The sequence below is a fragment of the Chlamydotis macqueenii genome, chromosome 7, assembly GCF_036417535.1.
Source record: "Chlamydotis macqueenii isolate bChlMac1 chromosome 7, bChlMac1.mat, whole genome shotgun sequence".
Lineage (NCBI taxonomy): Eukaryota > Metazoa > Chordata > Aves > Otidiformes > Otididae > Chlamydotis > Chlamydotis macqueenii.
In genome coordinates, this window is record NC_141562.1 from 757,496 (window position 1) to 780,820 (window position 23,325).

Genomic DNA, 23,325 nt, shown 5'->3' on the forward strand with positions numbered 1-23,325 from the left:
AATCATTCAATGTGAGTTTATATTTGGATTTACCAGAGCTGAAAAACTTCCGTTGATATCAGATTTACAAGCAGAGACTAGGGTTTAGGTTAGAGCAGGCTGAGGGGCAGGGCTGGGCAGGCCAGCTGGGGCTAGCCCATAAAGAAATTTCTTCACCCAGTCAGTAAGTTAGTGGTTTATAGCCTGTAGTACCAAAGTTTTGGATCTCTGTTAAGTTTTTGCTTTCATGGGGCTTTTTTTAATGTATAGGGGTTTAAAGTCACCTTAAGTGTTTTTATTGCTGAGACATCCCATTCTTTTTTGGACTCCTTATATTCTCCTGGCCTTAGCAGTTTGTTGGTAGTGCTACCTGTATGTACTGTACACATAGCAGTTACTTCTGGGTGCCAAGCAAAGAAGATGACGAAATGCCACATAAAGTGCATATCACAAGTTTATTCTTCTGCACAAACAAATAGAAAGTGACTGTAAATTGAAAAAAAAAAAGACAAAACAGAAAAGGGAAAAAAAAAGTATTTCCATAAACAAAGACGCCAACTCTGTTCTCCTTCCGGGAGGCACATCTTCCACCAGACAGAGCAACAGAGCACTGCTGCTGGGCTCCCATTTTCAAAGCACTGACGAGTCTCTTCTAGGAAGAGTCTGGTAGGGGACGCTGGATATTATAGCAGAAAGTGAGCATATTCTCTCTGAGGGTAAATCCTCACTTGCCCTTTGCTCATGTCTGGCGATCAGTGACTCCTCATCATACCAGTCTCTTCTGAGATTCTTCCTCTCAGCTGCTGCAGGATCTTGAGGTTATCTCTGCCAAGTGTTCCCATATATTCAGAGGGAAAGGACTGATACTTCTGAAGCAAAGATAAACCCTCAGAATTGCCATAGGGACAATATGTAACCTGCAGCATGCTAGAGAGGAGGGATGCTTAACGAGGGGACATGGGGGTTTGGCCTACCACTGCAGCTTATAACTTAGAAGGTGGGAGCTAAAACTTGTCAAACAACTGTTTATGTTTGTGCTTGTTCAACAGGTGAGGAACTAGAAATTTGGAGAGGCTCAAGACAAGCTTATATGGTTCAAAAGTATTCCTTGTAACCTCACCTGTCACCTTTCTAACAGGCCAGCCACAATATTTTCATGAGTAGACACTAGCAGAGCTGCTTGAAGCCAGCAGTAGTGCAGCTTTCTTCCTTATAGCTTAGCAGATGCATCTCAGTATTATTTCTCATCTCATGCTACTTTCAGCCACAGGCCTTATTTGGGATACTCCACAAGCACTGGAGTGCAACACCCTCTGCTTCAAGTCCTGTGTCAGCATAGGATCCAGAAAAGAGTGGGAGGGGCTGAAATCCATCAAACTACTTTGGCTTTGCTTCTAAACATAGATTCGAACCAAGGATGTTAGAAGTGAAATGCAAGATCCCCAGCCTCCTGGTTATTTTCCTTGCTCTGATGTTTAATATTTGTTCTCCAATTGGACCTAACTTTTTTTCATCTCCTGCCCATTACATTATCAGAAATGATGGGCCAAATGAGTTATCCCACTCATGTGGGTTCTGATATCTAACATTCAGCAATGTTTGCCCATCAGTCCTTGGCTTGCATCAGTGTCTCCCAGAAATGTGGAGTGGGACCACTGAAATACCAACCACGTGCAATCTTCTACATGCTAAGGTCAGACCTTTCTTTTTTCCCAGCAGCAAAATGAATTTCCTGAGACATTAAGGCCCTGACAGCACTTACCTTTAGGGGCCTGAGAGAAAGGGACACTGAAGTAAGATTCAGACTTTCTGAGGTTATTTGTTCACTGCAGAATTATCTTGAGCACCCTTTCTCTGGTCCACACAAGCTCTCTCTACTGAGCACCAATGAGTTCAGTGACACTTTCAACCTGGGCTAGCTTGTCTGTCTACGGCTAGTGGCTAAAACCACTAGCCAGTAATAGCATTCCACAAGGAGACTAGAGATGAAGCTTCTGAAGCACTCCTAGTCCTTTAGTTCCTTCCCACAGCTTTCCTAGAAAAATAGAAGACTCCTCCTTCCATGTTTGGCAAGAATCACAGAGATTCAATTTGCTACAGCACACAGTATTTTCTTCCAGAAATGCTGGCAATGCAATGCAGCACAGGATGAGTGAGAAAGCAGTTGTCCCAGTTAGGTTTTGTAGCATGGCTGCTCCCCTTCACCAGAGCTAAGTGGATTCCAGTGATCTGAATTAACTCCGTGGTGATGACTTGTCCTAAGACCTCCCCTCTGTGGCTTTCCAGGAACACAAACAATGACCTCATCAGTTGAGGTCGGCCGCTCCTATGTCATACAACTAGGTGCAGCACCTCTTCTGGCTTAGCCACCTCTTTGCTCATTACACCGAATGAAGTGTAAGTGTTGTCCTGCTCCCTCCCCAGCATGCTCATCCTATGTTTCAGGGCCCCCTGGAACGTGCCCTGCAAACACAGGCCTGCAGAACAAGCCCAGCCAGAGTGCAAAGGATTCAAAGGCAGGGTTGTGTAGTACTTTTCCTTTTCTCTCATTCTCTCCCTCTCAAGCTTGTCTGCGACTAGAGCTGCTAGCTAGGTTCTCCAGCCCTCTTTTTCTTCATGGGAGAGCACACATGCAAAATCTCCAGGTGCTCACAGAGAAGCACCTTAGACCCTCTAAGAAAAAGTGGAGCCCCAAGCTTTCGTGAAAAGAGCTACACATTGTTAAGCTCCAGCTGCGTGGAGGAAGGTTGGCTTGGACTTAGTGTGAAACCACACTAGCTGCACTGCTTACAGACATGGCATCAGCCCCATTTGCGCTCACTCTTTTTCTCCCCAGAATCTACAGTTTTGTACATTCAAAGTTTGTGTTCAGTCCAGTCAGAGAATAGCTTCTGCTTGAAGGAGAGGAGCAAGTCTAATGAGATGGAGACATGTCTCAAGCAGGGCTATGACACCCTCATCCTGCCTCCAGTACTCATTCCTGAGGGTCTAGCAAAAGGCTTCCTAGCAGGAAGAGGTGGCAAGCCCCTTCCCTGCAGCTGGGGCATCTGCTGTGTTTGGGAGCCAGTGCTTCAGGAGCGGTACTTTCTTGGTGTACTTGTGAGATCACACAGTAAAAGTGATTGCTGCAAAAGGAGGGTCACAGGTGGAAAGCAAATTACAGAGGTATGTGAAAACAAGAGCACAGATGACATGCACAGACACATGCACAGTCTCTACTAATATCCTGAATTTTTCCTTGGGAAAGGGAATGCTTTCTTCTTTTATGCCTTTAGTGTAGGGATTAAATCTGAAGCTAGCCTGGGAGATTCAAGGAATAAGCAGTGCTGTTTCCCCAGTATCACCAGCAAACTGAGCTCTGTATGTGTGTGTGAGTGCAGATCCTCTGGGACTCTCAGAGCACTTCAGTTCTTATCAAATAGACCTCAAGGATACTTAAATCATTTAGTATGAAATTCTCCTTGTGAGTTTCCGTTTCTCTGTCCTCCACTTCCATACTGAGAGCGTCTGTAAAGGGGCTCCGTTTTCCAGCTCATCACAGAGTTTTCAGCAAGTTTTACGTCATAACTCATTTCCAATCTAGCCACAGTTCTGTCCTAAACTAAACAAAAAGATTACGTGCAAATGCATATTCAATCCTGCCTCCTTTTCAAGCCAACTGTACCTTCTCCCACCCAATCCTCCTTTGTACTTACAGCATCTGTATCCTGTTCCAGTGGGACTAATGCTGCAGGGCCTTCCTTGCACCAGTCAGCCACTGCCTGAGCTTAGCTTTGATCTTGTGTATCCTCAAAAATTGATACTTCCTTCTGCGGTTCCTCCAGCTTGTGATAGCCCCACCAAGTCCATTCAACACCCCTCTTTGGTAAACTGCTCCCAGACCTGATAGCCATGTTTAGTACCAGCTAGGATGACTCTCCCTTTTACCCCCAGCCCTGGTGACTGTAGGAACAGGCACACATGGCCACCCTCTTGTGCAGGGCACACTGCCCCCCCCCACATATGTGAACACCCCCACTCTCTCTGCTCTTGTCTCCTTTCCCCTGCCCCTCCGGAGGGGAGTCCGGGAGAAGTGTCCAAGGTAAAGCCCCACTTCTACTTTCACTCCCTGCTAAGTGTTGCTGTGTGCATGCGTGTGCATGTGTGTGTGCACACAGGTGCGTGTGTACAGACTGACAGCCTTCAAGAAAAGCAGCCTAGTGAGGAAGCTAGGACTTCTGTACTGTAATCCCACCTCTGATCCTTTCTTCCTGGAAAGCTCTTGCCTCCCAGTCGCCCTCCACTCAGGGGTGACTCCAAAGTCCTTGGAAAAGGAGAACCACTACCACCTACATGTCCTCATGTGAGAACTACCCCTGCCATTTATCCACTTCAGAGGTGGGTTTTGCTGCTGCGTGTAAGTTCCCAGTCTCTGTATACCACACATGTACCCTCTCTCTACATTCTTCCTCCTGCTGTAGCCACAGCCAGTAAGCTTTATCACGAAGCTGAGCATCTGAGATCCAGGGGAGGCTGAGGGAAAGGGTGGTGCAGAAGGGGAATAATTTTTTTTTTCTCTTTTCTTCATTTTGTGTCACTCATCCCAATGTACTGAGCTGACATGAAAGACAAAACGAGCACTATCTCTGTGGGGTTATGGATGGGATGGGATGGGATGGGTGCCTGCCTCAGTGGTGGCCAAAGCTTGGCCTCCACACATTGGCCTGCATCCCTGTTCTCGCTGCTGAGAATTTAGGCCTGGCCACCTGAAACCGAGAGGTCGATGCTGGGTTCAGGGAAGGCCCCTGGCCCACCTGACCAGGCTCTGGGGAGCTCTGGTATGGCTTAGGGGACTGGCTGAGCTCCATCTGGAAGGGCGCTGGTGTAGTGGGAGCAGAAGAGGCCATTTCTGTTCTCCATACTGGCTCATCCAGCATGGTGGCCGAGCGGGGCACAAGCACAGTGGGTGCCAGGCTGCTTGAGGCTGGCATGGGAGCTGGAGTGGAGAAGCGACGAATCTCCTGGGTCTTGGCTGTTTTCACGGGGACCTGCTTGGCTGCTGTGAAGGACGAGCTAGCTGGCAGGGCTGGCTGACCAGGAGACTCCTGAGTGTTGGGGCTTGGGGGATCCCCAAAACAGAACATGGCTGACTTTAATTGATAGGGCTGGTGGCGCATTAAATCAATGACCTTGATCCCTGATTTCTGGCCAGGTGCCTTTTTCACTTTGCTTTCTGCTTTGCTAGCCTGAGATTTGCTGGCTGCCAGGGGATAGAAAGGGGAATGCATTGGGTTGTAAGCTATTGGAGGGGGAGCCCGGATGTTGGGTGAATATTTCCAGGATGAGGGTAGAGAAGGGGAAGGAGAGGGGGTCCTAGGCTTGGACTCTGACTTTGGTGTTGTCTCCACCACAAATTTGTCCATGCGGCTCTGGCGTTTGGCAAAGAGCTCTGCCCCCTTGCCTTTAAGCTGAGGCATGTCCTGGGCCCCATTTAGCAGTCCAGCATCTTGCTGCTGAGGCTTAGGAGCCACTGGAGGTGGGGTCTTGAACTTGCGGCCAGAAGACTGCATGAAGTTGCAGGCCTCAGCACCCAGACTGAGGAAGTCCTCCTCAGGCCCAGACTCAAAGCCTGCCCCAGGGTGGTCACCTTTTGGCTTCTCATCCAGATTCTGCACTAGAGACAGCAGTTCAGGGTTGGGTGAATTCTTTTTCTCCTCAATCTTACTGAACATGGGTTTCTTGTTGCCCCGCCGGCGAGCCTCCTGCAAGATGCCCGTACGAGGAGCCGGCACAGCAATCCTCTGCTCCCTGGAGGTTAAGGGCTCAGAAGGAGGTCGTGACATTGCTGGTGAGACAGCAGGAGAAGGCTGCTTTGGCACAAAAGAACTGCTTATTGTGTGCTGTGATGGTGCTGGACTAATATACAAAGAAGAAGAGGCTGTTCCAGTGACTCGTGGCTGGGATGCTGTGGAGGCCACATCCCCTCCTGGCTTTGAGGGAGTTGACAGAAAGATAGAGGTGGTGGATGTCCGGGCAGTGTTGGCAGAAGACTTAGTCTCTGGAGCAGTTGGTGGTGTTGGCCTTCCTGGTGCAGGAATATACAGAGATGTGGAGGAGCTGACTGGGCCACTGTGTGTTGGCGCTGGTACATTGACAGGTGTTCCTGGAGCCAGAGCTGAGAAAGGGGAAACCACCGTGCTTTGCCCAGCCAGACTTTCACTAGGTTTTTTGGGTGCAGATGGCTTGAAGATGACAGAGGATGTTGCTGGGCGTTGGCCAGAAAAGCCAGGAGTAAAGGGCCGTGCAGACCTGTTGAACATGCTCGTTGTGCTTGCAGAGAAGGGGTCAGGCGTGCTTGGAGGAGGTGGGAAGAAAGTGGGGCTTGGGGGAGTCAGGACCTGAGCAGGGAGGGTGGCCGGCTGCTTGCTGGGCACTTGCACGCCTTCCAGGTGGATGCTGAGGGGCACGCTGTCTACCTTCTGTGGCACAGGCATATCTCCGTTCGCCGTACCCTGCTGCGGCTGGGCGGCTGGGGCAAGATGGGCACTCTTCTGCACCGAGACTTTCTCGACTGTGTACTTCCCAGCTCGTTCCCTCTGCTGCTCAAATAATCGTGCTCCTTTACCTGAGGCCTCACTCAATCCTTTTTGCTTCTCTTCCTTCTGTTCAGAGTCAGACTTGGACTTTTCAATGTCCAGGTAAGTGTTGTCCCAGTCTGAGTGATTAGTTAGACTTCGGGCATCAGAGAAACCTTCCTCATCAAATTCAGACTCACTAGTTGGAAAAACTCCGTCTTCCTCCTCGTAGGAGCGGTCTTCGTCAACACTCCCAAAGCTTACCAACGTATACTTCTTAGCCCTCTGCCTGCGCTTCTTGAACATTAGTACCCCCTTGGAGTGGGGGTTGGGTGCGTCTGTCAGGAGGGATGCAATGGTTCTGCACTTGGTTTTGGCTTCTTTCACATTCTTCTCCTGGACGCTCTCGTGGCGGTGGAGCTCTGCAAGAGAGAAGAGGCAAGCTCAGAGCTCAGCAAGAGGCTGGGTGGGCAAAGATGGACAATGATATGGCCATAGGTATTCTAGTGCCCATATGAGGAAACACACTGTCACCCCTTGCCCTTCTTTTTCTTTCCTACCTTTGCTAATAGTGTTTTAGGAACTGCAGATAGGAACCCAAATGCAGTTTTCTCTTTCCCTGCAAACACAATAGAAGTCCATGCAGGTGTGGGGAGAGAACTACCCCCACTCTGACAGCCAGTCTCTGTTTTCCGGTCAGATCTGGGATTTCTGGTTTCTGCAGCATGTGGCCGAGAGTTCCAGGCTGTTTCTCACAGCATTTTCACGGTGTATGCCTTTGCTCCTGGGAATTTTTACCATTTACCTATCACCCTGAAGGTGGAGCCTTGCTTTTTGTAGACCTTCTTTCTACCATATGGAGGATTCCCAGGAGCAAGCAATCCTTCTGGCCCTGAGAGTTCGCGAAGCAGCTGCTGCTATTGTTAGCACCCGTGCACGAGGTGAGGTGGGAGAGGTGCTCTGCAGGTACAGCCACGCTGCTCCTACTCTGGGCGCTGCAGTGCCAGCTACAGAGGCAAGGTGTCTTGCAGCAGCATTATGTGTAGGGCTGTTCACCGCTCTCTGCAGCAGCCCTGTAACAGCAGGAACCATGTTTTCACCCTTGCTGCAGTCCCTCGCCTGTGCCCCATGCCCAGCAAGGAAGAAGAGTGTTTGCTCCTGAGCAACAATCCCATACCTCCAGAACTGATCAGCTAGGCCAGAAGGAATCCACTTAGACAGGCTTGATGTAAAAGCCAGCACCTGTTGGGACACTGGCATGAAACCATGGGATAATAATTTTCCACCTGCTCTGCCAGCCCAGCGATCAGTAAAGCTCCAGGGAGGAATGTTGTGTCCTCTGCCTTGCATGCAGGGAAGGCAGGGGGTGAAGAGGATTCAATAGTAAAACCAAACTCAGCTGCCTTAGGGAAAGTATGGACGTACCTTGAATCAGTGTTCACGTGACAGAAATCAGCACTAACCTTGCACAGAAAAAAACCCAACATACCTAAACCATAGACTGATTTCTGACTTACTCCTATTGTCTTTTCCCCAGCATGGTAGTACAGATGAAACATCCATCCACTGCCTGCATCTACTAATTTGTCAAAAAACTATGTAGCACTTTGTTCAGTCCTGAAATTCTCAAGAAAAAGGTACAGAATTATGCCAGAGGAGAGGAGAGGAGCAGAGTGGAGGGGAGCTGCAGGCAGTGCTGGGAGATGGTGTTAGCTCAGGAGAGGATGGAAGCTGCTCAGTCCTCTCAGGATCTCACTTCTGACCAGTTTATCTCAAAGCATTCGTTCAATGGGGATCTGCTAATGTGACAAAGTTACCTGCAGTGGAGGACAGGGAGCTTAGCTAAGAAGGATACTAGTTTTCCTGAGCACTGCTGATGTCCCCCAAAACCTGGCAAGTGTCATCATTCCATACTGCACCAGTGCAACTACAGCAGAAAGAGCTTCTCTCTCTCACCCCATGCTGAAAATAAGGTGCTGGTTTTGAAAGCAGTCATCCTTCCAGGAAGCTTAAGATAAATACAAGGAAATACCTTTCTCAAGGTTTGCAGCCATTCCGTAGCACATGCTGCTGCTTTGGGATTTCAGCAAGGGGACTTCTGCAGTTTGAGATCACCTCATGTGGATGCACAGTCCATTCCTTCCCTTTGCACCCAGAAAACTGGGAACAGCAAAATCAACACTGCAAAAAATGGCTCACTATTTGTACCTGCACTTGCAAAGGGAAGGCTCTTTGCAAAACTTTCCTTACAGAATGACGCCACCTTGCTGAACCAACACTAAAGTAGTGTCCAGGTTTTTGTGGAAACTTAGTGCTTTTCAGGGCAGTCATACACTTACCCTCAAAGACCTGCTCTCCATGATGGAAATAAGCTACCTTCAGTTCCTGAAGGTCTGTCCACTCCACTTACAAATCTGCACACACGTGTCTCTGGGGATTGTTCACAATGGAGGAAGTAAGAGAGATTTTCTGGCTACAAGAATCCCTGCTACAAACTACTACACCTCAGCTGGCTTGTATTTTGCTTCTAAATTTACAAGGAGGAAGAGCAGCACTACAGAATCTTAGTCAAGTGCAGAATATGTGAACGCTGGCCCCTGAGAGGCAAACAGGAGGATTTCTGGCATCAGGAGCTAACAGCTAGGGAGCTACACCATCCGAAATGAGTGTCGTTGCAGCCCCCTTCTGACAGGAGAGTACTATGAAAGCACTCAACTCTAGAGTCTGGGCTAGCAAGTACATCAGAGAAAATGTAACAGTAGACAGTCTTGGCTATGCCTCCAGAAACTCTTGGTCCTGGCTCAGCATTAGCATCCACATACAACTTCCCTAGGACGTTGCTCTGAACTTCCCTGTGCTCTGAAGCAGCTGGCAAGTAAGGATCTCTGGGACCTGCTACTCACCGCCCTCTTCTCCTCTTACTTTCCTCCTCATCAAAGGCTCAAGTACAGAACTAATTTTATCAGTCCTCCCAACAGAAAAAAATATTATGGTATTCAAGCTACAATCTCCTGCAACAGTTTAAAGAAAAGAGAAACAGAAGTCTTCCTGAGATGATTTGCTGAAGGTAAAGAGCAAGAATGAAATCAGAATAGGAAAAGAATAGGGGAAGGAGAGGAGAAGAAAAAAGAGGACAAAGGAGAGGAGGAAGAAAGGAAAGCAAAAGAGGAAAAGAAGAGAAAAGAAAAGAGAGGAAAAGAAAAGAAGAGAAAAGAAGAGAAAAGAGAAGAAAAGAGAAAAAGAAAAGAAAAAAAAGAAAAGACAAGAAAAGACAAGAAAAAAGAAGAAAAGAAGAAAAGAGAAAAGAAAAGATTTTTAAAAAAGAGAAAAGGAAAAAATAGAAAAGGAAAAAAAGATAAAAGATTAAAAAAAAGAGAAAAGGAAAAAATAGAAAAGGAAAAAAAGATAAAAGAAAAGATTAAAAAAAAAGAGAAAAGGAAAAAAAATAGAAAAGGAAAATAAAATAAAAGAGAAAATAAAAAGAGAAGATATCTGTACCTGCATAAGGTTTATCCAAGCTTGAGAAGGCAGAGTCCAGACCTGGAGAGCTGGGCATGTCACAAAGCCTGTTTAACTCACAACTCCCCATAAACAGAGAGAGAGGCAATGAGAGAGGAGCAAAGCAGTGCTCTGCTGGAGCAGAACCAAATCTCTGAGGTGTTCAAGCCCTTTGCTATCAGCTCCACAACCCTTTTAAAGCCTCTCTTTTGTCTCATAGGCATGGCTGCTGAAAGCCATGAGGTCACTTTGTCTATTTTGGTCTTCTTAGATTCATCACTGAGCAGTGTGATGGACATTGTCACCTGGCACTTAAACACCCTCTTTCTTTCCCCCATCTTCTACTCCCTGTGAGGAGAAACTCCTCTTCTTTATTTTAAAATAAGAAAATATTATCTGTATTCTCCCTGCTTCTGTGGTGCAAGCTTCAGGTTAGAAAGGTGCAAGCTTCAGGTTAGTGTTTCCAGTGCCTCAGTGTCCAATGTTTCTGTGCTAAAGAGCCCTTCAAAGAGATGAGACTAACACAGTGCTCATGTCCAACATGGACAGGCAGAGAAACCCACTCGGAAGGAAAGCAACTTTCCTTGTCTGAAACCCTTAGAGAGCACCCAGCTCCATGTAAACATAAGGAAGAAAAGATAGAGGAGAGGCTTTTTTTTTTTTTCCCATGTATATCAATTTCCTTCCCTATCTGAGGAGAACCAGTCCATGATACAGGTTCCTGTTGTGTACCAGGACTGAGGAACATTTAACAGAGGAGCATTCACCGCCTGAGTACCTGCAGTGAAGTGGCTTAGTTGAGTTAAAATGGCAGAGGCTGTTAACCTACACCACTGAAGAGCATGGCTGTGCCCATGGAGGGACATGGAGCATTTGGAGGCCAAGGGATGGTGTTTTGGCAGCACCATTGAGAGCTCCAGGGCTGGAGACTGAGACGTGTTGAAAGATAACATGCTGATAGTGAGGACTGGGGTGGATGGGGAGGAAGGGAACAGAGGGTGCTGGGAGTCTAAAAATCTCTACAGTCGTAGCCTGCTCAGCATCTCCCTGCACTTTGGCTAGGTCTCATCTTACTGCCTCTTTCTGTTAGAGAATCCCAGAGCCGTGGCCAAGGGACACTGCCCTGTGATTTTTCCTTCCAACAGTCCCAGTCTTGGCAACCTAGGATTCAAGCACACCACTTCCAGTGTTAGTGAGTCTAGAAAAGTGAAGGTCTGACCATGCCTCCTGAAGTCCACTAGCCATCGCTGCAAGCGATGGCAGACAACTTCCACAGGCATCGTTGCTGTAAGAGAGACCTGTCATGCCTCATACGGAGGCTCTTACAGCAAGAACAATGAAAGTCTCTTCTTCCTTGATGAATATTTACACATATAAGGATACAGCCTCTTTGGGAAAACCTTGTAGAATCTGATATATACAATATACAATTGGATGTGAAAATACAGCTCTGCAGTACAGAAAAAAAAATCTCTATTAAGAACATTTAGATGGAATAGATAAAAGAGTAAATGGAAGGGTTATAAAACTCTCCTAAATTCTGCTGGTGTGGTGGATAATTTCTATAGAAAACTTTTTGTTAACTTTTAAAGCACTTAGTTCTGGAATAATCCACAAAAAGAAAAACTTTCTATTAAGCAAATCCTACAAAGATTTTTTCCGTGAACTTAATTTAACTAAATTTCACAGAAGTTAAATTAATTACGTTACTAATTACAGAACATAGAAGTGTAAAAAGTATAAATCTTTTCAAGATCAGGCCCTATTACAAGAAAATATTTTAGCGTATGCTCAGGAAAACTGAACAAGCAGGCTTAGATGATGTCAGATACTGTTCATGTTCACTAGGAAACAAACAACAGTAAATTTTATTACCAAAGACCAAATTCTAGAAAAGCCATTACCATAGAAAATAAGCATGCAGCTAATTTCAGAGATAAAGAGCCTGTTCCTCTGCGATGAAATACTACTTGCCTGCTATTTTTTCACATGGGATCAACTAGAATTTTGCTCTTCCAGCTATTTATGTTAGATAAGGTCATTTTTCCATGGCTAATGTTGCAAATATCTCAGTAAGTCATTAGAGGCTATAGACGTCTCATGCTTTTCATACCTGGAGTCCTTTCAAAATAAGATTTGGATAGGTTATATTGGCCTTCTAAGTATTTCCCTCTTGAAAGGTTCAACCTTTCAAGCTTCGACCAATGTTTGAATTACAAACAGTAAAGCAGAGGAGTATTATTCTTTTACTTAAAAGAAGTGGTAAAATTCTTGGGACAGAAAACTTGTTTCTCATTCTTAGATATTTGCACATTTCCATCACATAATCTGTGCACAATACAAAACGTAGATATGGCTTCAGCTCCAATTTAGGATCCTACAGGCAAATGCTTCAGTCCTGCTTAAGTCTGCAACACTTAAGCATGTATCTGAAGGTAAATATATAGTTAACTACATGCCAAACCAGTACTTTTTCTTAAATGACTAGTCATTTTAAGACCTCCCAGTGAGATGCTGCCTCACTGCAATCTCCTGGTTTCAGAAAACCAGAAATCAAGTTTCTCTGCAGGTGAATCGACAGCCCATGGGAGAAAAAAAAACATGCCCAGTCATTTTGTAGATTTTTGACCATTTTTAGGCATTCTGCGACTCCCACACTGCTACTGAAGAGCTCTGCTAGGCTGAGAGGGTGCAGAGACATTGCTATGCATGGCTGCAATGTATTAGTCCCATGGTATCCTGCTGGAGACTTAAGTAGCTTGTTCACTCAAAAAAGTCTGCCTCAGCTGGGTGAGAGTTTGCCTTTCTTCCTGAGCTGGGTGGAAATGTGTCCTCAGCAGAAAAGGTTAGCACACATGACCAGCTTTCCTGTGCTGACAGCTCCCACTTCGGCCCTGGGTATTCCTATATAGTCTTCTGTGACAAGATTGCCAAAGGAGAGCTTTCTTTTGCCAGGACAGAACCTGTGGAGTGCACTAGTGAATCTGTCTTTTTCAGTTTTAGCCTGATTTCTCACGGAAGAGTTTACGCAGTCAGGCATATCTTTCGATCATACCTGTTTCAGGCTAATAGCTTCTGAGCCCATTTTAAGAGCCTAATTTTAAGAGTCTCAAGTCACAAAGATACAATGTTCCTACAAGTTTACATGAAAATAGGTGGCTGGACAGAGGAGATAGACCCCACTATAAGAAGCAGGAAGCCTGAGTGCAGTCTTAATTAGGCACCAAAACCTGAAGAACACACAACAGGGGTCTCATTCTGAGTGTGAGAGACATCAGATAGATTCGCATTTTACTAAACATGAGAGAATGAGATAGCAAATACAAGACATAAATGAAAAGGACACCAGGATCTGTTAATTCTGCTCCTCACAAAATTGCTTGATGTCCGACAGCAGGATACCACTGATACATCTTCTCTTTGTCCTTCAGTGTTTCCAGCATCCACTCTCTTGCAATACAGACAAGCATATGCTCACCATCGGGGTTTGTGGACTTGATTAATCCTGTAGCACGTCCATATATTCTTGTTATCCAATTGATTTTACTCCTTTTCTACAACCAGTCAAGCTTCTACTATATTTAATAATCCAACCTGTCATGAGACAACTGTATACCTTCCATGTCATGTCATCTGCTGATTAATACACAGCAATCTCCACTGAATTCTCAGGCTACCCATTTAAAATGCTATTATTGCTATTTCCTGTTACTGCATGCTAGGTACAACACATTCAAGAGAAACAAAAAACATTTTAAAAGCTTCATTAGCAGGAGTTTGTAGTTGAAAAAGCAGATAGGAAACAACAGTGGTGTAGCTGGGAATACTTTTGAGCTCCTCAGTGCAGGTAACCCACCTCCCTCCTCCATGTCCCCCACACACCTGGATTTCTGTGGAAAGAAAGACGAAAGAAAAGCTGCAAGGTGTCCCAGCCAGGTCCCACTTCTGAACAGCAGCAGTTTCGGGGCTGTGGGGTGCCCCACAGTGCATACTGCCTGTTCTATCTAGATGCAGCCAGAGGACAAGATCCACTGACAGAAGAGAGGAGGGTTGGGATTTTTAATCATCTGTCTCCTCGCCAGTCATATAACATTGAAGTGGAGAGGACATTTGATTGACATATGTTAGTGTTTAAAGCTCCGTGGGTGAAAATATAGAGGTAGTCCTGTTAGATTCAGAAGCCCAGTGAAACACTACTACCAACTTAGCTGGTTAGCTAGTCTGACATCATGAACCATTAATAGTTATGTTTTCTGTTCTATTCTTGGCCAATTGTGCAGTCACCTTACAGTAGTCCTATCTCATCCATATTTCTCTCATTGGAAAAGTCATGTGGAACCATATCAGATATCTTACAGAGGCCAACATATACTGTGTCCACCTTATTTCTTCAGCCACAAAGTTTTATCTTACTGAACAGGTCAGAGATGATCTCTTTTCCTAGTTTTTATTAGTCCATGTTGTTTTTACTGATCATTTTGTTTTCCACAAAATGTGCTCAAAAGAACTTTTGTTGTTGTTATCCCCAAAGCCTGTGTCTGTAAGAAGGGTGCTATTCTTGGTCTCTTTCCTGAGACCCTTACCATTATTCCAGGGTATCCATTAAGGACTGACAGCCATTCTGATACAATTTTCACTAATTCCTTACATTTCATCTCTAGAGGGAATATGATTCAGCCTTGTCCTTCCAGTAAAGTCAGTGTATCAAGATATGCTGAATCTACTTGCCCCATTCCTGCTCCTATTTCCTTTATACAAAGGGTTAGATTCTTGGTTAACATAAGCAGTAGATACACTGATGACAGTGAAGCTTTACAGATTTCACAACAAACTGATCTCCCTTCCTACGATGGATTTAAGTGAAATTGAAGAATGGCATTTGTCACGTTGACAGTTTTCTCCTTCCTAGCTATAATTTTCTCTCACTTTTGTTGAGCAATGGCTCTGTAGCTTAATTACTCCTTGTCAAAGTCCTTCTGTGCCTCACCTTTTTATGCCTTTGCCTCCCCCATCACTATCACGTTGTCTCATTTCAGTGCTATCTCTGAACAGACTTGTCCCAAACTCATCAGCAAGTCCCATATCACTTTCAGAACTGATGGAAACAACATTGGACAGGGAGAGGGATTCCCGTTGCCTGTTTGCATTACAATTTCTTTCAACTCGGCTCTCAAAATCCTGGAACCTATAAACTATCAGCTTGGCTAAGAGTGTCTATGGGGTTATATATAAAGTTGTTTCAGTGTGATTGTTACTCTAATTACCTTGAGATCTGAATTACTGGCAAAATTTTGGCTTAATCCCATTGTTCCCTATCAGCCTTACACATCCTAAATCACTCCAGAAGTGCATGTGCAAGGACAGGCTACGTTAACACAGTCTGTGTGGAAGCATACTCTGAAATATCACTAGCTGGGGGTCTGCAAGGACCATGGAAGCATGAGCTCAGAAGAGAACTACTGACACGGTTTCACCAGCAGCAGGATGATGAAGGACCTCTGACCATGTCTAAGGAATAATGCACTGATAATAATAACATAGAGAAGTAATGCCCGAGTAACTGATAGGTTAAAAAAATGCTCAAAATGGTATCTCATGTAGTGGAAATACTAGGACAAAAGAGAGTATACCTTTTCTTTTCAGAGATCAGATACAGCTTTCCTCTGAACATCTTCAAATACTAAAGATCTTTCCCCTCCCAGAGAATATTATATGCAGCTAGATTTAGCTTGAGCTAGCACATAGAATCATAGAATCATAGAATGGTTAGGGTTGGAAGGGACCTTCAAAGGTCATCTAGTCCAACCCCCCTGCAAGGAGCAGGGACATCCCCCACTAGATCAGGTTGCTCAGAGCCTCATCCAGCCTGGCCTTGAACGTTTCCAGGGATGGGGCCTCCACCATCTTTCTGGGCAACCTGTTCCAGTGTTCTATAACTCGCATCATAAAATTTTTTTTCCTAATTTCCAATCTAAATCTACCCCCCTCTATTTTAAAACTATTACCCCTCGTCCTATTGCAACAGGCCCTACTAAACATGTTTAGTTAAATCCATGTCTCTGTCAGGCTCTGGGGCAGCAGGATAGCAGTGAGGTACAAATGGGAAGCAGAGCAGAGATCTGAGTGGTTGGCTGAGTAGTGAGGGCCAAGGGTTATTCAGCATTGCTTCATACTGCTAGGAACAGGCTTCCTGTAAGATCAATAGTTCAGGCAATTAATTCTAACCTCCTGGTATGAGCAGAATGCTTTTCTATTCTACTTTAGAGCAGGTAGGATGGGGACAGTTGACTACTATCCTAAACCTTTTGGTCTTCTAGACTGCAATAAATGGCAAAGCCAGTAAGCTAGCCTAACAACCATGTAACTGTGATCATTAGAGTAGCAACGGTCAAAGCTGAAAGCCAAGTACAAAATGTGGTGCAATAAGTTCAAACTGCCAGTCAGATACTTTATCTTGTTCACAGCTGCTGGGACCCATATCGATTGTAATAGGCTGATAGATGGCTTGCTGCACTCACCCTCTCTGCAGAGAAATGTGACTGCGGTCACTCTTAGAAGAGGTAATCTGTATGACCCTCCGATGAACAGGCCACTTATTTATAAGCATCCTATCTCGTCAAGTGATGCTGCTGTACATCCGCTTTAAACAAGAAGGATTTCCTTTTCTGATATGGAATGTAGTAACTTTGATGACTCTGCACAGGCAGCCAGGCCCATATAAAGCAGAGGAGGAAATTTCCCCACCCATTTTTCCCTCCCTTCCCCTACCATACATAGAGAGGCTCTTGAGTCCTAGGAACTAAAAATAGTCCAGTGGATAAGTTTAAATTGGGATATTTTGAAGCACTTGTTGCACTGACACAAATTCCTCCAGTGTGATAGCAAGTCAGGACTAGACTGTTGTCTTGGTATGTCTGTCTTCTGCTAGCAATTGGTATTTCCAGTTGTGAGAAAGCCTGAGCCCATTGTCCCTGGAAGACGATTTAGGATGGGGGTGAAAAAACTGCACCTTAGAGAGCACAGGTGGCTGAGGAGAAGCAGCCCTGGCTAGAGATGAATCCCAAGCCTCTGAGGGTGGGGTCAGCAGAGGAGGACACTGCAGGGAATATGGGGAACCAAAGAACCTCACTGGCAACTGACAGCTATAGTCTGATTCTCCCTGCCACAAGCTCCTGCTTTCCGCTAACCTCCTGAGACTAATTCAGATTTTTGAATTTGCATTTTCTGTCTTGTTATCGCTTCCTTTTCTTCTGCACTGTCCAAGCAGCACAGAAATAATCTCAGGGAGGGATGCGGCTTAGCCCTTTACAGTGATGAGGAACTGAGGCCCTAAAGATCTCTAGTTTCCCCAGGGATTAATCACCTCTTTAAAGAGAGCAAGTTACTGTTTTAGTGGGAAGGAAACAAATTTGTTTCTTCAGATTAGGCAAAATGTTTGCTCCTTAGCTATCTGTGTGTCCAAGCACAGGGCACTCATTCCGAGGGGCTCCCAAGGAGCCCCCTGTTCAGCCCAGCTCTCTATGGACACAGAGGCATGCAGTATTACACATAAGGACTGAGTAGAGATAATTTTCAGGCATGAGAAAGGAGTACATTCTAGAAAGAAAAGGTGAGAAACCATCTGGGTAACAGTCCCAACAAACCAAAGAGGAGTTTTTCACATTCTTATGGTGCAGTGGTGGGAGCCATAATGGAGAAGGCCATGGCAAGGCACGAAGGGTGTGCTCAGCATGTGCACTAGGAATATATTTAGATAGGTACTGCTCCAAAAGGCATCTAATAAGGTAGTCAGAATGGTCCTCAAATGTCTACTGTGTATATGTTGAGCCCCAGGCTCCCATGACTGATCATCCAAGTCACCTACCATAGTTAACTCAGATTTTAAAAACTTGCCTAGCTTCTAAACCATGAGCTTGATTTTGCATTCCTGTTTAGCAAAACCCAGGAGTCTCCATGTCCCAGAGTAGGCTACTGTGCTGTGAGTATTGCTAGGGAAAGTCAGACAAATAGAGCTTTAAACTCCGCTGGCTCTGTGGGAGGCTGGAGTAGCTGTAGCAGCTGAACCAATGCAAGCCCAAACATCCTTGCCAAGGCTACATCTTTCTGTCAAAAAAGATGCTGATAGCTTCTCTTCAGGCAGCCTCCCCATGGAGCCAGTGCAGCCCAGCAGTCCCACATCCCCTGTGTTTATTCCAGGTATAGGTGCTCCTTAGCTCTGTTCACCACCTGAACACCTTCCATCCCTCTTCCTTCCTTGCTTCCTTCCTTCACAGAGTCACTGGCTGCTGATTGTGACTTTTATTTCAATGGCTGCTGTGCTCTAGCATGATCAGGACATAGAGTTTTGCTGACACATTTACTGCCAAGATTCCTAACCTAAGAAAAGGCCAAGCTGGCCATGTAAATTGCCATCCATGGCAGAGTAACTCTCTTACATAAGGATACCTATGGCCAAACATAATCCAGAAGGGGGATGAGCGGTTGAGAGGTAATAGGAGAATAAAATATTATCTCAGACTGCAGTGCTTCTGGGAACCCTATCTCCAGCTGTCAACAGAGTTGCATCACCTTCTGCCATGGGATATTATTTTGCCATCAGAAATGCTCTGCATTAAATACATGGCTTTCCTGGAGCCTTCTGTACTGACATCGTCCACGGAAATAAGTCTTGGTGTAAAGCAATTGCTCATCCACTGCTAGGACTATCAGGTGGCAGGGAGCAGCTGAACATGCCTTTCTCAACATTCACCTCATGCTTGTATATTATTCAAAGAGGGAAAAAACATCTTCATCCTCAGGGAGGCTGAAACTGCTACTTTCTTTGCTGTCCTAAGGAAAGTGAGTGTGAAAGACTAGGAAGAAGTAGTACAAGGCACCACATCAGTTGTACTGCCTAGCAGGGCCAGATGTAAGGGACCCAACCAAGACTGTCCTACTGTCCTCTCAACACAGGGAAGAGCAGTTAGACAGTGCCCTGCCTGATGGAAGCAGCCTAGATTTGAAAGTTACCTGAATAGGATCCCTGAGGCAGAATAGATAAAAGAATGTTTAGCCCAAGGAAAACTGAAAAGAGAGCTTTAGCAATTGCCTTGCAATATTATCTGGCCTGGGGAAAAATGCCTAGCATTTGGAGCAGAGAAACAGGAGTTAGAAACTCTGCGCTTTATTTCTGATTCAGTCTAGTAACTTTTATGTGTTTCCGTTTCCCATTTTGTCCCCCAGATAAGTCACTTTGTAAAAACCAGCTTTATTTCTAGGCTCAGAGAAGTGCAAATTAGTCAATCATACTGCACACTGAGGTACTCATATGAAAACAAGTTTTTGATTACGTTGTTTTTAATATTATTGGATAGATCACCACTGTGAAATCAGGTAACATCTTGTTCTGCTTTCATGTTTGGATTTGAAATAGTCCATGTGTAGCAGAAACCAGGAAAGATACTCACAATTAAGGTCACTTCAGGTCCATCACCCATGTACCACACTACATTTTTCAGTACTTTATTCCACCTGGAAAGGTCTTGACTAGTAGGGATCGCACTACAAGGAACTGTTACAACAGCTGATTTACCAGCTGCTGCCAGTCCTTGCTGGCAGCACTCCACTGCCAATACCTAAAAAGTGATAAACGCTACCAGAGCTCACCGGCTGCTGCCAGACATGGACACCCTTGCTGGAGTAAATTTCTGCAGAGAAAACATCCTCTGAAAGTCAATGTGGACAAGTCCCTCCCTGAGCTTGACAGGGTGAGAGAAATAAATGAGCTACTGACAACACTCTTCTGAGGCTATGCTGACTGAAAATTATCTCTACTCAGTCCTTATGTGTAATACTGCATGCCTCTGTGTCCACAGAGAGCTGGGCTGAACAGGGGGCTCCTTGGGAGCCCCTCGGAATGAGTGCCCTGTGCTTGGACACACAGATAGCTAAGCAGCAAACTGAGTTGCTCTGAAAGGCCAGGCCTGGGAAATCTAACCCCCAACTTCTTTCTTAACACCATCATTTTCCCTGAGTCTTCTTCAGCCCAAAGTGTTGAAGAAACCAATGACGTCCACCCTGTTTCCAGCACACAGAGGTGCTAAAGCACAGCTGGTTGTGTGGCTGCAGCTTCTACAAGTGACTCCCAGATCCCAGGCCCTTTCTCTCAACTGTTTCTTGGGACATCTTGGGTGAGGTAGACCCCAGTGCCAAAGCTGCAATAGGAAGCCCCAGTCCCTGCAGGTCAGTCAGACTCTGCTTCTGCCCAAGCTAGATGAGCTAATCCACTTGATATTTGCAGGAATGAAGCTTTTGGAAGGAGATCCAGCATAGGAAGAGGGCATGGGTGAGTGGCAGGGTGCAGAGGACTTACTGGCCTGCTTGGCTTTCTCCACATACGTGGTAGTTAGGTCTTCGTCAACTGGGTGCTCCACTGGCCCCACCATGGGGATGAGATGGCGTTCCGCTCGGATAGTCTTAGTGGCATGGGGCAGGAGCATCGCCTCTGGAGAAGGCTCCCGTCCCTCTGTTGATGGTGGCCTCAATTGTCCTTCGCTCTCTGAGAATGGAGTGTCTGTGCGGCTGCCAGGTGGGCAGGCAATCTCCCTCTTGGCCACCCCTCCAGAGCTGGGCACTTCGGCTCCCCCCTGCACAGCAGCCTCCGGCATGCTCTCGTAGCCACTCTGTTCAGACAGGGACACCTCATCCTGAGGGGCATCTGCCTTGCTGTTGGTGCTGTCAGGCGGGGACCGTGGGCTTTTCTTGCGAGCCCGGCGGTGCTTCTCCTGGGCTATGTTGTCAGCATCGCTGTCTGTCTCGCCATAGTAGGCCTCACTGTCTGGTGGAGAGGTGAGGCTCTCCAGGTGCCTCTGTGACCTCCGTGGCTGTGAGGGCTGTGCAGTGGCCGGGGCTCCTGCTGGTTCAGGGCTGAGTAGTTGCACGGGGACGCTGAGCGGGGATGGTGGGGAGAGCACTCGCTGCCCAGGAGAAGGGGAGCGCTGGATCTGTGGGCCAGTCTGGTCCCCACCAACTATCCTGTGGGAAGAAGGAAAAGTGGTGAGCGAGGTCTGGTTGGTGGAGCTGAACTGGAAGGAAACCCCCACATATGAGAGAGGGGTAAGGACTGAGCCGGTGTTTCAGGTGTCTTTCAGGTGGTACAGACACCTGAAGCACAGACTCATCTCTGACATCAGCTACATGTTCTCATCCTGATTTTCTGCTTCATGACTCTTTGAAAAGCAGATGTTGAACACTTTAAAATCAGAATGCCCTGAGAGTGTAAAAATCTATGGAACCAGCTTAATCATCTCCCCAGGCATTTCTCCTGGGGAGGTGAATTCCTGCATAGCAGACATTCCCCAGGACAGTGGAACACAACCCTAAAGCCTGCTGCTTGCCAGGGTGGACGGGTGGTCCTTCAGCCACCAATCTGCACTCCAGCTGCTTCTGCAGCTGGGACTGCACCATGGAGCTGTGTCAGCTCTGCGGATCCCAGCACCCCCAAACTGCTTTAGTTCAGAGTGGGCTCCACAGCAATAAGTCAGTGCTGATTGTTTGCCATGGCCTCTACATGGGAGTAAATAGCAAATACTTAGGAGGAAAAGGCCCAAGTGTTTTTTAGGGGTAGGACTCTGCTGTCTTGTGGTAGGAGTCCACTCTGATGTGTGGCCTGCTTGCTGTGGGACTGCTTGACAAGCTAGCTGCCAGCGCCTGGGTTTTGACAATCGTATTGCAGTCATGCCAGTCAGCCCAATCCATGGTGGCATTCACCTTTGGCTTAGACATAGCAACTTCTAGCCTGTAAGTGAGCTGGAAGGATGACTAGAGTAGGGGCAGGGGAGACGGGGACAGCCAGCCCAATTGCTGAGTGCCAGACGCAGGGAGAACTGGCTGTGCTGATGGGAAGAGCCAGCTCTGTCCTCCCTCTCCTCAAGAGTGAGTCTGGATTTCAATGGTAGTTTGACTCCAGACCACATAGATGGGGCAGGGAACATCTCCCTTCCTCTGCCAGAGTCACTAGGGCTTGTTAGAGTTATAAAGGAGCCCGAAGTATTTGCCTTCTGAGCATGCATACCAGAAAGACAGGCAGACAGCATTACCTCTGTAAAGCTGTGGAATGAATGACTTGGATCACAGGTCTGAACTGTGAAAAATTTATACTCATGTAAAATGCAAACCTTTGTGGAAGCTAAGGGTGGGACAATTTCTCTGACACTTTATTTTTTTAATAATAGCTATTATGAACTCTCACTGGGGAGCAAACTCAAAGCTCCCCAAGCAAAACAGAGCCGTCCTTCCTCTTTTTTAAATACTTGACCAGATAACTGAAAAGCATTACTGTTTGTAAACCAGTTTCTCTTGTTCTGCCCTGTTAGGTCACAGTCTCTCTCCCTTTCTTTCTCTCTCTTCACACACATCCTGCACTGACAGAAATACACATATGATCCTGCATACTTCAGTCATCCAGCTACCTCTCCTTTCTGAACGGGACTGATTGGTGTTTTCTGTGGGAACATGACTATGAAGTGGAATAGAGATGTAATCAGAAAGCAGTATTTGATGAGTTCTCCACTAGCCCAAGATTAAGCCAGCTGGTTACGTGGTTTCCAAACCATTCGATGTTGGCTCCCAGAGGGCTGCAAGAAGCCTGCCTTTGTCACTTTGCTAATTCAAAGTGTGCTGATTTTGGCCCATTGGAATTTGCCCAGGCACCTGTTGGCTGCAGATAGCCTCCAATGGGGTGAGATAAGGCCTTGGCAAGGGACCAGGAGCTATTCTGGATACCTTGTGCAGGGCTCTCTCATCCCACTTAACCACAGCTAGGGTATAGGGTGAGCACATCAGAAGGCACCGGCACTTTCCCTGAAGCCAAGGGGAAGATACTACATGCTCAGGCTTTTCTTCTCTGAGCACTGCCCACCTCTGCCCCTGCTTTACAGATGCTGGCAACCAGCGTGGCTTTCCCTCCCCACTGCTCACAGTGCTCTTATCTTTTCAGGGCTGTAGAAAATCACATCTCCCTGCCCCCTTCACCAGGGCCTTATTTCCTGAAGATAACTTCTGTTTTGGCAGTAGTGTGGATTGGCTGGGACCTCACACAGCTTTGCTGTCTTTGTCTTTATATGATTCATTTCCGTCTTGGGCCTCATCAAGCATGCACTGAGGCACTGGGTTAGCTTAGCACAGGTAGAACCAAGGATGTTACTGGGACCATTTTTGTGCTTAAATTTGAGCCTAGTCTCAAGTATTCTGCTGGACTAGAGACTGCCAGAGATACTTCTTCCTGCAAAAAGGGACTCAGCTATACACCTCTTAC

At 46.3% G+C, this 23,325-nt stretch overlaps 1 protein-coding gene across 1 annotated transcript in view; it reads right to left on the reverse strand.

The window, feature by feature from the left end:
* Nucleotides 1–415: 415 nt before the first annotated feature.
* The window catches only part of SYNPO2L (synaptopodin 2 like), a 39,595-nt gene continuing 16,685 nt past the window's right edge, over nucleotides 416–23,325 (reverse strand). The window contains exons 3-4 of the mRNA XM_086752430.1: nucleotides 20,383–21,044; nucleotides 416–6,955 (exon numbers count right to left, since the gene is read on the reverse strand). Of these exons, the coding sequence (XP_086608556.1) occupies nucleotides 4,647–6,955; nucleotides 20,383–21,044 (2,971 nt within the window). The 3' untranslated portion in view covers nucleotides 416–4,646. The remainder of the gene's footprint in view (nucleotides 6,956–20,382; nucleotides 21,045–23,325) is intronic.